Source organism: Silurus aristotelis, assembly GCF_946808225.1.
Source record: "Silurus aristotelis genome assembly, chromosome: 6".
Taxonomy (NCBI): Eukaryota; Metazoa; Chordata; class Actinopteri; order Siluriformes; family Siluridae; genus Silurus; species Silurus aristotelis.
Window position 1 is genome coordinate 31366523 of NC_139579.1, and position 12500 is coordinate 31379022.

The following is a 12500-nucleotide window of genomic DNA, read 5'->3' on the forward strand; positions in this document are numbered from 1 at the left end:
ACACACTGACTCACAATCTACACACTCACACACACTCCACACACTGACTCACAATCTACACACTCACACACACTCCACACACTGACTCACAATCTACACACTCACACACACTCCACACACTGACTCACAATCTACACACTCACACACACTCCACACACTGACTCACAATCTACACACTCACACACACTCCACACACTGACTCACAATCTACACACTCACACACACTCCACACACTGACTCACAATCTACACACTCACACACACTCCACACACTGACTCACAATCTACACACTCCACACACTGACTCACAATCTACACACTCACACACACTCCACACACTGACTCACAATCTACACACTCACACACACTCCACACACTGACTCACAATCTACACACTCCACACACTGACTCACAATCTACACACTCCACACACTGACTCACAATCTACACACTCACACACACTCCACACACTGACTCACAATCTACACACTCACACACACTCCACACACTGACTCACAATCTACACACTCACACACACTCCACACACTGACTCACAATCTACACACTCACACACACTCCACACACTGACTCACAATCTACACACTCACACACACTCCACACACTGACTCACAATCTACACATTCACACACACTCCACACACTGACTCACAATCTACACACTCACACACACTCCACACACTGACTCACAATCTACACTTTCACACACACTCCGCACACTGACTCACAATCTACACACTCACACACACTCCGCACACTGACTCACAATCTACACACTCACACACACTCCGCACACTGACTCACAATCTACACACTCACACACACTCCACACACTGACTCACAATCTACACTTTCACACACACTCCGCACACTGACTCACAATCTACACACTCACACACACTCCGCACACTGACTCACAATCTACACACTCACACACACTCCGCACACTGACTCACAATCTACACACTCACACACACTCCACACACTGACTCACAATCTACACACTCACACACACTCCACACACTGACTCACAATCTACACACTCACACACACTCCACACACTGACTCACAATCTACACACTCACACACACTCCACACACTGACTCACAATCTACACAATCACACACACTCCACACACTGACTCACAATCTACACACTCACACACACTCCACACACTGACTCACAATCTACACATTCACACACACTCCACACACTGACTCACAATCTACACTTTCACACACACTCCACACACTGACTCACAATCTACACACTCACACACACTCCGCACACTGACTCACAATCTACACACTCACACACACTCCATAAACTGACTCACAATCTACACACTCACACACACTCCGCACTCTGACTCACAATCTACACACTTACACTCCACACACTGACTCACAATCTACACATTAACATACACTCCACACACTCACATACACGCCACACACTTCCACACACTCCACACACACTTTTATCACAATCTACACACTCACATACACTCCACACACTCACATACGCTCCACACACTCACATACACTCCACACACTTACATACGCTCCACACACTCACTCACAATCTACACACTTACACACACTCCACACACACTTTTATCACAATCTACACACTCACATACACTCCACACACTCACATACACGCCACACACTCACATACACTCCACACACTTACATACCCTCCACACACTCACTCACAATCTACACACTAACATACACTCCACATACTGACTCACAATCTACACACTAACATACACTCCACACACTGACTCACAATCTACACACTAACATACACTCCACACCACACACTGATTTACAATCCACACACTCACAAACACTCCACACACTCACTCACAATCTACACACTTACACACACTCCACACACACTTTTATCACAATCTACACACTTACATACACTCCACACACTCACATACACGCCACACACTCACATACACTCCACACACTTACATACGCTCCACACACTCACTCACAATCTACTCACTAACATACACTCCACACACTGACTCACAATCTACACACTAACATACACTCCACACACTGACTCACAATCTACACACTCACATACACTCCACACACTGATTCACAATCTACACACTCACACACACTCCACACACTCACATACACTCCACACACTGACTCACAATCTACACACTTACACACACTCACATACACTCTACACACTCACATACACACTCCTCTATTCACCACAGGCCTGATCTAATAAATATACAGGGGACAGACTGGCTTTCATCTCTTTCTCTCTCTCTCTCTTTCTCTCTCTCTCTCTCTCTCTCTTTCTCTCTCTCTCTCTCTCTCTCTCTCTCTTCCTTTGTCTGTCTTTGTCTTTCTCTCTCTCTCTCTTTCTCTCTCTCTCTCTCTCTCTCTCTCTCTCTCTCTCTCTCTCTCTCTCTCTATCTCTCTCTCTTCCTTTGTCTGTCTCTTCTCTCTCTCTCTCTCTCTCTCTCTCTCTCTCTCTCTCTCTCTCTCTCTCTCTCTCTCTCTCTCTTTCTCTCTGTCAAGATTTAAAGGTTGTTTTATTGTTGTGACGAATATGGACATTCATATTGCCAAAGCACAGAACATACAGACACATAGCAATAGAAATAATAGTTATTTAGAAATAAGAATAAACTATAATAATAATAATAATAATAATAATAATAATAATAATAATGATATAATATAACTATAATAACAACATAATAAAAACTGAAGAGTTTAAAATAGATAGTTAAAAAAAAAAGTAAAATAAAATAAAGTAAAAAAGGAAATATATATGCGTATGTGTGTGTGTGTGTGTGTGTGTGTGTGTGTGTGTGTGTGTTGCCTACACTAGATGGCATTGTCCCACACTGTCCCTCACCTGGTGGCAGGTGTGTATGTAGTTAGTTGTGAGTGTGCAGCTCTCTCTGATCCCCCAGAAGGTGGGGCCGTTTTTCAGAGTTAAAATTAGGGATAATTTGGTTCATTTTGGTGAAGGATTCTGTTCAAATATGGTCTCTCTCTCTCTCTCTCTCTCTCTCTCTCTCTCTCTCTCTCTCTCTCTCTCTCTCTCTCTCTCTCTCTCTCTCTCTCTCTCTCTCTCTCTCTCTCTCTCTCTCTCTCTCTCTTTCTCTCTCACTCTCTCCCTCTTTTTCTCCTCTCTCTCTCTCTCTCTCTCTCTCTCTCTCTCTCTCTCTCTCTCTTTCTCTCTCACTCTCTCCCTCTTTCTCCTCTCTCTCTCGCTCTCTCTCTCTCTCTTTCTCTCTCACTCTCTCCCTCTTTCTCCCCTCTCCCTCTCTCTCGCTCTCTCTCTCTCTTTCTCTCTTTCTCTTTCTCTCTATCTCTCTCTCCCTCTTTCTCCACTCTCTCTCTTTCTCTCTATCTCTCTCTCCCTCTTTCTCCACTCTCTCTCTCTCTCTCTCTCTCTCTCTCTCTCTCTCTCTCTCTCTCTCTCTCTCTTTCTCTCTCTCTCTCTACTCTCTCTCACTCTCTCTCTCTGCCTCACTCCCTCTCTCTCTCTCTACCTAACTCCCTCTCTCTCTGTTTGTCTCTCTCTGTGTCTCTCTTTCTCTCTCTCTCTCTTCCTTTGTCTGTCTCTGTTTTTTTCTATCTATCTATCTATCTATCTATCTATCTATCTATCTATCTATCTATCTATCTATCTATCTATCTATCTATCTATCTATCTATCTATCTATCTATCTATCTATCTATCTATCTATTACTCTGTCTGTCTGTCTGTCTGTCTGTCTGTCTGTCTGTCTGTCTGTCTGTCTGTCTGTCTGTCATATCTTTCTTTCTTTTCTCTCTCTCTCTCTCTCCCTCTCTCTCTCTGCCTCACTCCCTCTCTTCTCTCTCTGCCTAACTCCCTCTCTCTCTGTTTCTTTCTCTCTCTGTCTCTCTCTCTCTCTCTCTCTCTCTCTCTCTCTCTCTCTCTCTCTCTCTCTCTCTCTCTCTCTCTCTCTTCCTTTGTCTGTCTCTGTTTTTTTCTATCTATCTATCTATCTATCTATCTATCTATCTATCTATCTATCTATCTATCTATCTATCTATCTATCTATCTATCTATCTATCTATCTATCTATCTATCTATCTATCTATCTATTAGTCAGTCAGTCAGTCAGTCTGTCTGTCTGTCTGTCTGTCTGTCATATCTTTCTTTCTTTCTCTCTCTCTCTCTCTCTCTCTCTCTCTCTCTCTCTCTCTCTCTCGTAAAAAGTTAATATTATTAAAGTGACTGAATATTATTATGAATGAAAATCATCATTATTGTAGAAATAAATTCATATGGAATAATTATACGCCATATTTACTACACTAGAGTGTGAGTGTAGGAGGACTGTCGATCGCATGTGTGTGTGTGTGTGTGTGTGTGTGTGTGTGTGTGTGTGTGTGTGTGTGTGTGTGTGTGTGTGTGTGTACAAGGGTATGAGTAAAAATGAGAGCTCTATGTACTTTTGTGCTTTTTTATGTGAGTGTGAGTGTGTGTGTGTGTGTGTGTGTGTGTGTGTGTGTGTGTGTGTGTGTGTGTGTGTGTGTGTGTGTGTGTGTGGGAATTGGGAAATGTGTCCATCATCCGAGTGTATTCTCATGTCTCTAAACTGGATCCAAAGTCACGACTTCAGCAAACACAGAGTGAAAACCCGGCTCCCATACAACCTTCACTTGCCAACATGACCTTCACATGACCTGCATGGAAAAAAAAGTGGATCTCAGTCAGAGAAATGTGTCTCACACACAGTCAGAGAAATGTGTCTCACACAGAGAAATCTATCGAAAAGCAAATGCACTGTGAACCCAAACAGAGAAGAAATGAGATTAAAGTTATCAATAAATTAAATATAAAATAACTAATATCCGGCCAAAAGTATTGGGACACCTGACAATTTCCACCCATATGTGCTTCTTTCCCAAACTTGGAGGTACATGATTGTACAGGACGCCTCTGGATGCTGCGGCATGAACTTTCCTCTTCACTTTAACTAGGAGTTCCAAACCCGTTCCAGCATGACAGCGCTCCAGTGCACAAAGTCCATTCCTGAATATCTGCTTTCCATGGTTTGGAGTCAGGAGTTTGGATCTCCTGGTATAGATCTTTGACCTCAACCCATTTACATTTACAGACACCCTTAACCAAATTGACTTACAGTTATCTGAGTTATACAGCTGAGCAGTTGAGCGTTAAGGGGCCTTGCTCAAGGGCCCATCAGTCACAGCTTGGTGGTGCTGGGATTTGAACCCATGACCTTCTGATCAGACGTCTTCCCTACTGAGCTACTTCTTAAATTAAAACTTGATAAATGTGAACACAAACTTCACCCCAGGCCTCCTCACATCACCTACATCAGTACCTGACTTTACTGACACCCTTATGGATGAATGAATCTCCATAAATCTCCACAATATCTAGTGGAACATCTTCCCAGAAGAGTGGAGCTTATTCTAACAGCAAATGGAGACTAAATGTGGATTGGGATGTTCAAAAAGAAGCACATACCAATACCTTTGTTATATATATATATATATATATATATATATATATATATATATATATATATATATATATATATATATATAAACTGCTGGTCATAAATGGATTGTAAACCCAAGGCCTAAATATAAAATTCTGTTCACATGGAAAATCCACATAAAAACATCTTGTATCCTACTTGGAACACAGGATAAGGACGGATAAAACATGGATTGGCTAAATGCATGGAATTTATTCAACCCAAGGTCAAACACAAGGTGAGAAATTCCCCCACATGGACCAGAAAACCCCTTAAAATAGAAACAGTCGTCACACGGATGAAAAAAAGACCCCCCTGGGTGGAACAGCTATGAAAATAAAGCTTGATTTTTTTCCCATCCAGATACATGGCAGGTGCTACTGGGAAAAGAGAAATAGGGAAAGGAAACTTTCATACACCATCAACAGCACTGTGTCGTCATCACGCAGCATGTCCGAGTACAAAAGTAAAACCCTTCCCGCACATTTTTGCAATCTGATACAATCCCAAGCCCCGCCCCCTGTTTAATAATAACATCCGTATACGCATCGTTCCGTACTTTAAACAATCTTTGTTTCTCGTCAATCCTGAGTGAAATTTTGGGCTCACGTAGACAGGAAATGATGTCACTGTAAAAAAACTAAACAAAAAAAAAACCATTAAGAGCAACCAGTTCATATTTTTAAATCCATGTTTGTTTCTCTTGGCTTGAGCGATCGTTCATGCCAGATGGATACATCAAACCCCGACCGAAAAAAAAAAAAACATGGATTCAAGTTGGCGGATTTTACAGGGTAGAACGGGGTGGAACCATAAAAAGAAGCACTGCCACCCCATCTGCCACCCCAGCACTGGTATCCCACTGGTATCCCAATTACGGCAAGAAATCTTGTCTTTCTATTAAAGCGTAGTCTGAACAAACGACTCTTGTGAACTGCTTAGTTTTAGTGAATCAAACATTTCAATGCCACCAGCCTGATCTTTTAACCAATTGAAGCATTTCTATAAATATACATGCACGTAATTTGTTTTATAAATGTAATAAAATTTATGCTAATTTTGATGATATCTTTGCATGTATTCATGGCTAATAGCGTAACTATATAATGTGTATTGTTTGTCCTGCTTAGTAAATGAAACTCGGTGGTCGCTCAAGAAACAGAAGTTACGTTACCATCTCATTTAAATATGTCGTTCCAATAAAGACATCAGGTTCTGCTAAATTCAATCACACATCAGTCTTTACTTCATTTTAGAGACCAATATTAATATGTGCGCCCCCAGAAGAACCATGAATCCAGAAGAACCATGCTTGCTTTAGTGTTGCCACCCCTCATAATTCTCATGCCACCCCCTTGACACCCCATAAATAATTTTCTATATTTGCCCCTGCATGGATTTGAGTCAAAAAGAAAGTGTTATAGCAACTTGGTAGTACACGAAATGTATGAAAAAATTAAATAAATCGTGCTAAACAGCAAGATATGGCAACAAATGAGCTGACACTGGAGACCACTTCTGTAAAAAGTCCCATAAACGTCTCCTTACAAAAACATACATCACTGTTATTTCAGTTAAAACAACTTACTTATTTTGCAGGTTTAATCTGATAAAAAAAAAAAAAGCACTATATACTTTTACTCGTTTGCAGTTGCATGTAATATTGTGGTACATTATAGCAGCTATAAATGTCCTTCCCAGTGTCTTTTGATTCGGGCACAGTGCAGAAGTAAAAGCACAAAGTGTGAAATTGTATAAAGCATTACTTAAAGAGACTGACAGAGATCCTCACCCCCATCTTCTCATTTCTGCCACCCCTCATTTTTCCCATTTTTTGCATCTCTACAGACTTCCATATTACATTATTTGTTTTCTGTGTCGAATGTGTTTTTGGCTTGGTTCATATTGTCCTGCTCTTCTGTCTCTTCATTGGTCTTAGTGTTGGCGCATGTGGAAAGTAGCCAGGGTGACCTCAGGCCAGAACTCATGTAGATTAGATTAGATTAGATTAGATTAGATTAGATTAGATTAGATTAGATTAGATTAGATTAGATTAGAATAGATTAAACTTTATTGTTGAAACCAAAGTTTACCTCTGTATATACAATACTGTAAGGTTTTAGGCAGGTGTGAAAAAGTGTTCTAAAGTGAGAAAGCTTTCAAAAATAAAGTGTTAATAGTTTTTTTAATAATTAACAAAATGGAAATTAAAGGAACTTCAGATCAAATCAATATTTGGTGTGACCGCCCCTTTTCCTGCAAAACAGAATCAATTATTTCTAGGTAAACTTCTCTTGGAAAACTAACCACAGATTCAATAAAAAAATGTTGGACAATGTTTATTTGAATAGCGATGTTTACAATGGACATATATAAGCCTATAAATTTGTTCCTTATAAGTTTGTCCCTGATGAGCGAGCCAGTGGCGAAAATACTTCCTGAGATGGCATGAAGAAGAAACTTTGAGACAAACCACACTCAAAATGGAACTTGTTCTTATCTGGGTGGCACCGAATGGTACTTTCATTACGATCCACAGATCTTCTCTACACTGTAGATAGCTCATTGGCTGTATGTTTGGGATCGTTGTCCTGCTGCGGAATAAATTCAGGGCCAATCAGACGCCTCCCTGATGGTACTGCGTGATGGATAAATATCTGCCTGTATTTGTCATCAATGAGGACACCATTAATCCTGAGCCAAACTCTTAATTCATTTGCAAAAATGCAGCTGCAAACTTGCAGGAAACCTCCACCGTGCTTCACCGTTGCCTGCAGGCACTCAGTTTTGTACAGCTCTCCAGCCCTTTGACTAACAACTCACGTCCTGATACAGGAAAATATTAACATTTTAACATGTCAACCTGCTGCCATTTTTTCTGCTCCTATGTTTTCATGCATAGTTGAGTCACTTAGCCGTGTTTCCGCATCATGGAGGTGGAACGTGGAGGTGGCTTAATGGTTTGGGTTTGTATTGGAGCAGGGAAAGTTTGAGACTTATTCCCGGGAAGTGAAAGAAATCAACATGGCAACCATTCCATACTTCATCAACACCATGCAACTTCGTCTGGACTGCGGCACCTTGGAAATGACTTTACGGTAGCGTTAGTCTTAGCTCTGTAAACGTTATTTAAAGAGCAAACAGACGTCTGGAGTGATAATTATCATGGAAAGACCTGCCCAGTCGCCGCACCGAAATCCCACTGAACTGCTCTTGGATGAACTGAATCACAAAGAAATCTCCAAGTAGTGAAGTAAATGTTTTGAGTTTCCTAAAAGTCACGGCAGTGTTTCAGCCCAACGTTTGGAGAAACGAACTGTCCGGATGCTGAGAGTGTGTAAAGCTGTTCTTCATGCTAGGGGGCATTTTTTTTATAAAAAAAAAATAAAGTGGAACATCTGGATATTTGTTTGGTCAAAGTTTTGTTGCATAGAAAATTTTTTTTTCACATGTTCTGTGATTGTATACATACACATACATACAAGGCATGAGGTAGTGACTGAGATCACATAGTAATTATACAGTAAAATACAAAGAAGCATGGTAAAGAATGAGGTAAAAGGCAGGTTGCATGCTATTACTAATGACGAGAGGAACAGGGTGTAAACAGCATTAATGATGTACAGTACTTGTAATTTAACGACTCCTCCGGTTTATTTAACGCTTTAGATCGTGTTCACCGCGGTGTCTCTGAGCACCAAACCGCCCCTGCATTCATTATTCTCCAATAAACACAGCAGTTCTGTACGCTCTCCCCGTAATGAGCTGCATGAGCTGCACGCCCGTGTGACTGAAGAGGTGAAGAGGTGCTCAAGGCTCGGTGGAGAACTTTCATTCAGCACGCTGTCTCCTCACTCCGGGCCAAGCAGGAGTTCATCAGCTCAGATGCAGGATGTTGATTAGGCCTTTAATTTGGCAGCAATGTCAGCTCTTGTGTGTGTGTGTGTGTGTGTGTGTGTGTGTGTGTGTGTGTGTGTGTGTCTCAGAGAGACAGAGAGAGAGAGAGAGAGAGAGAGAGAGAGAGAGAGAGAGAGAGAGAGAGAGAAGATGAATGATAAACAGGGTGTTCTCTCACCTCAACTGAGTCTGTGATGCTTCTTAAACAGCCTGATAAAAACACAGTGTAAAACACACACACACACACACACACACACACACACACACATCATTCTTCATTTAACACTATGGATGGATGGATAAACAAAGGGTGGTTGTTAAACAGATGAGTGAATGAATGGAACGATAAAGGTTTAAACTGATGGATCGATAGATGAATAGTCTTAGTAAATAGTGTAAATATATGGATGGATGGATGGATGGATGGATAAACAGATGAATAGATGGATGGATAATTTTTGGATGTATGGGCAATAAATAAACATATAGATGAATGGATGAATAGATGGGTAAACCGATAGATGGATGGATGGATGTTTGATAAAAAAATTACAATGATTAAAAATGTGTGTGTGTGTGTGTGTGTGTGTGTGTGTGTGTGTGTGTGTGTGTGTGTGTGTGTGTGTGTGTTTGTGTGCAGCCTAAAGGCTTCAGGAGGTACTCCAGTTCCCCGCTGCTGATCCAGGAGCAGTTTGGTTGCATTAAAGAGGTCATGCCCATCGGTGAGTGAGTCAGAACAAACCTCCCGCTTCACCACAGGCTGGAAGTGGAGACTCCTTCCAGAAACGCTTAAGAAACATCCTTACAGGAAACTGAACATCATGGAGCATTTCTTTCACAACTTCATGTATTGCTATAGAAACATATTAGAGCATATAGAGAATTCCTCCACATCTCCTGGCCAATCAGAATGAAGAATTTAGCAGCGCTGTGATGTCATTGATGGATAAAGGGAAAAAGATAGTGATAGTGCAGTGTTCTGATTGTTGAAAGGGTTTTTTTATTGACACTTGTCTCGTCCTGCCCCAGCATGTGGCAGTAAGGTGGACCCGGTGTATGAGGCGCTACGCTTCGGGACGTCTCTCGCGCAGAAGAATAAGAGGCCCAGCGGCTCAGACTCGCCTCCTAGAAACTCGGTATGTATTTCACATGATTCTTTTACATAAATTCAGTGTTCGAGTGAAATATAAAGAAGATTAAAGATGTATTAAGATGTAAGACACACTATTATACACTATTATGATATCGTTATGCACAGAATATATGCTTTCTTCATATTTGATATTTGATCAGTGCCTTGTTATTTTTTTGTTTTTTTTGGTATATGTCCATTTCCCTGCTCAGGATCAATGGCTAGATCTCTCTATAGTCACTATATGGACAAAAGTGCACCTGACCTTTCCACCCATATGAAGTTTTTTTCAGATTTGTCTGAAAATTGTCTGAAAATTTGTCTTTCGGTGCTGTAGAATGACATTTTCCCTTCACACAAACTGGGAGATCCAAACCTTTCCCATCATGACATTACCCCTGTGCACAAAGCTAGCTCTATGAAGATTATGTTGGTTGAAGTGGAATCCACACAAAGATCCTTATTGAACATGATGAATGTGAACACTGACTGCACCCCAACACCCTTGTGGATGAAGCACATACCAATCTTATGGTCATCTATCTATCTATCTATCTATCTATCTATCTATCTATCTATCTATCTATCTATCTATCTATCTATCTATCTATCTATCTATCTATCTATCTATCTATCTATCTATCTATATATCTATCTATATATGTATGTGGATGGATGGATGGATGGATGGATGGATGGATGGATGGATGGATAGATTGGTTAGTTGGGTGGGTAAATAGATGGATAGAATGAATGAATAGTTAGATGTATAGATAAATAGATGAGTGGGTATATGGATAGATGGTCAGATCGGTTGGTAAAGGACCGATCGATAGATGGATGAATGGATGGATGGATGGATGGATGGATGGATGGATGGATGGATGGATGGATGGATGGATGGATGGATGGATGGATATTTAGATGTGCAAATAAATGGATGGATGGATGGATGGATGGATGGATGGATGGATGGATAGATTGGTTAGTTGGGTGGGTAAATAGATGGATAGAATGAATGAATAGTTAGATGTATAGATAAATAGATGAGTGGGTATATGGATAGATGGTCAGATCGGTTGGTAAAGGACCGATCGATAGATGGATGAATGGATGGATGGATGGATGGCTGGATGGATGGATGGATGGATGGATGGATGGATGGATGGATGGATGGATATTTAGATGTGCAAATAAATGGATGGATGGATGGATGGATGGATGGATGGATGGATGGATGGATGGATGGATAGATATTTAGATGTGTAGATAAGTAGATGGATGATCGATGGATAGATGTATGGATGGATTAATATGTAGATATGTATATAAATAGATAGATGGATTGATGGGTGGATGGATGGATGGATGGATGGATGGATGGATGGATGGATGGATGGATGGATGGATGGATGGATGGATGAATTGATAGATGGATAGATGGATGGATGGATGGATATGTAGATGTGTAGATAAATAGATGGATGGATGGATGGATATTTAGATGTGTAGATAAACGGATGGATGGATGGATGGATGGATGGATGGATGGATGGATGGATGGATGGATGGATGGATGGATGGATGGATGGATATGTAGATGTGTAGATAAATAGATGGATGGATGGATGGATGAATGGATGGATGGATGGATGGATGGATGGATGGATGGATGGATGGATGGATATTTAGATGTGTAGATAAATGGACAAATGGATGGATGGATGGATGGATGGATGGATGGATGGATGGATGGATGGATGGATGGATGGATATTTAGATGTGTAGATAAATGGACAAATGGATGGATGGATGGATGGATGGATGGATGGATGGATGGATGGATGGATGGATGGATGGATATCTAGATGGGATATACATAGATAGATGGATGAATGGATGGATATTTAGATGTGTAGATA

At 40.9% G+C, this 12500-nt stretch overlaps 1 protein-coding gene across 2 annotated transcripts in view; it reads left to right on the top strand.

The window, feature by feature from the left end:
- stac (SH3 and cysteine rich domain) overlaps window positions 1–12500 on the top strand; it is a 66087-nt gene that overhangs the window by 30040 nt on the left and 23547 nt on the right. For both annotated transcript variants that reach the window (XM_083544783.1, XM_083544784.1), the window contains 2 exons: window positions 10087–10168; window positions 10476–10582. In XM_083544783.1, the coding sequence (XP_083400909.1) occupies window positions 10087–10168; window positions 10476–10582 (189 nt within the window). The remainder of the gene's footprint in view (window positions 1–10086; window positions 10169–10475; window positions 10583–12500) is intronic.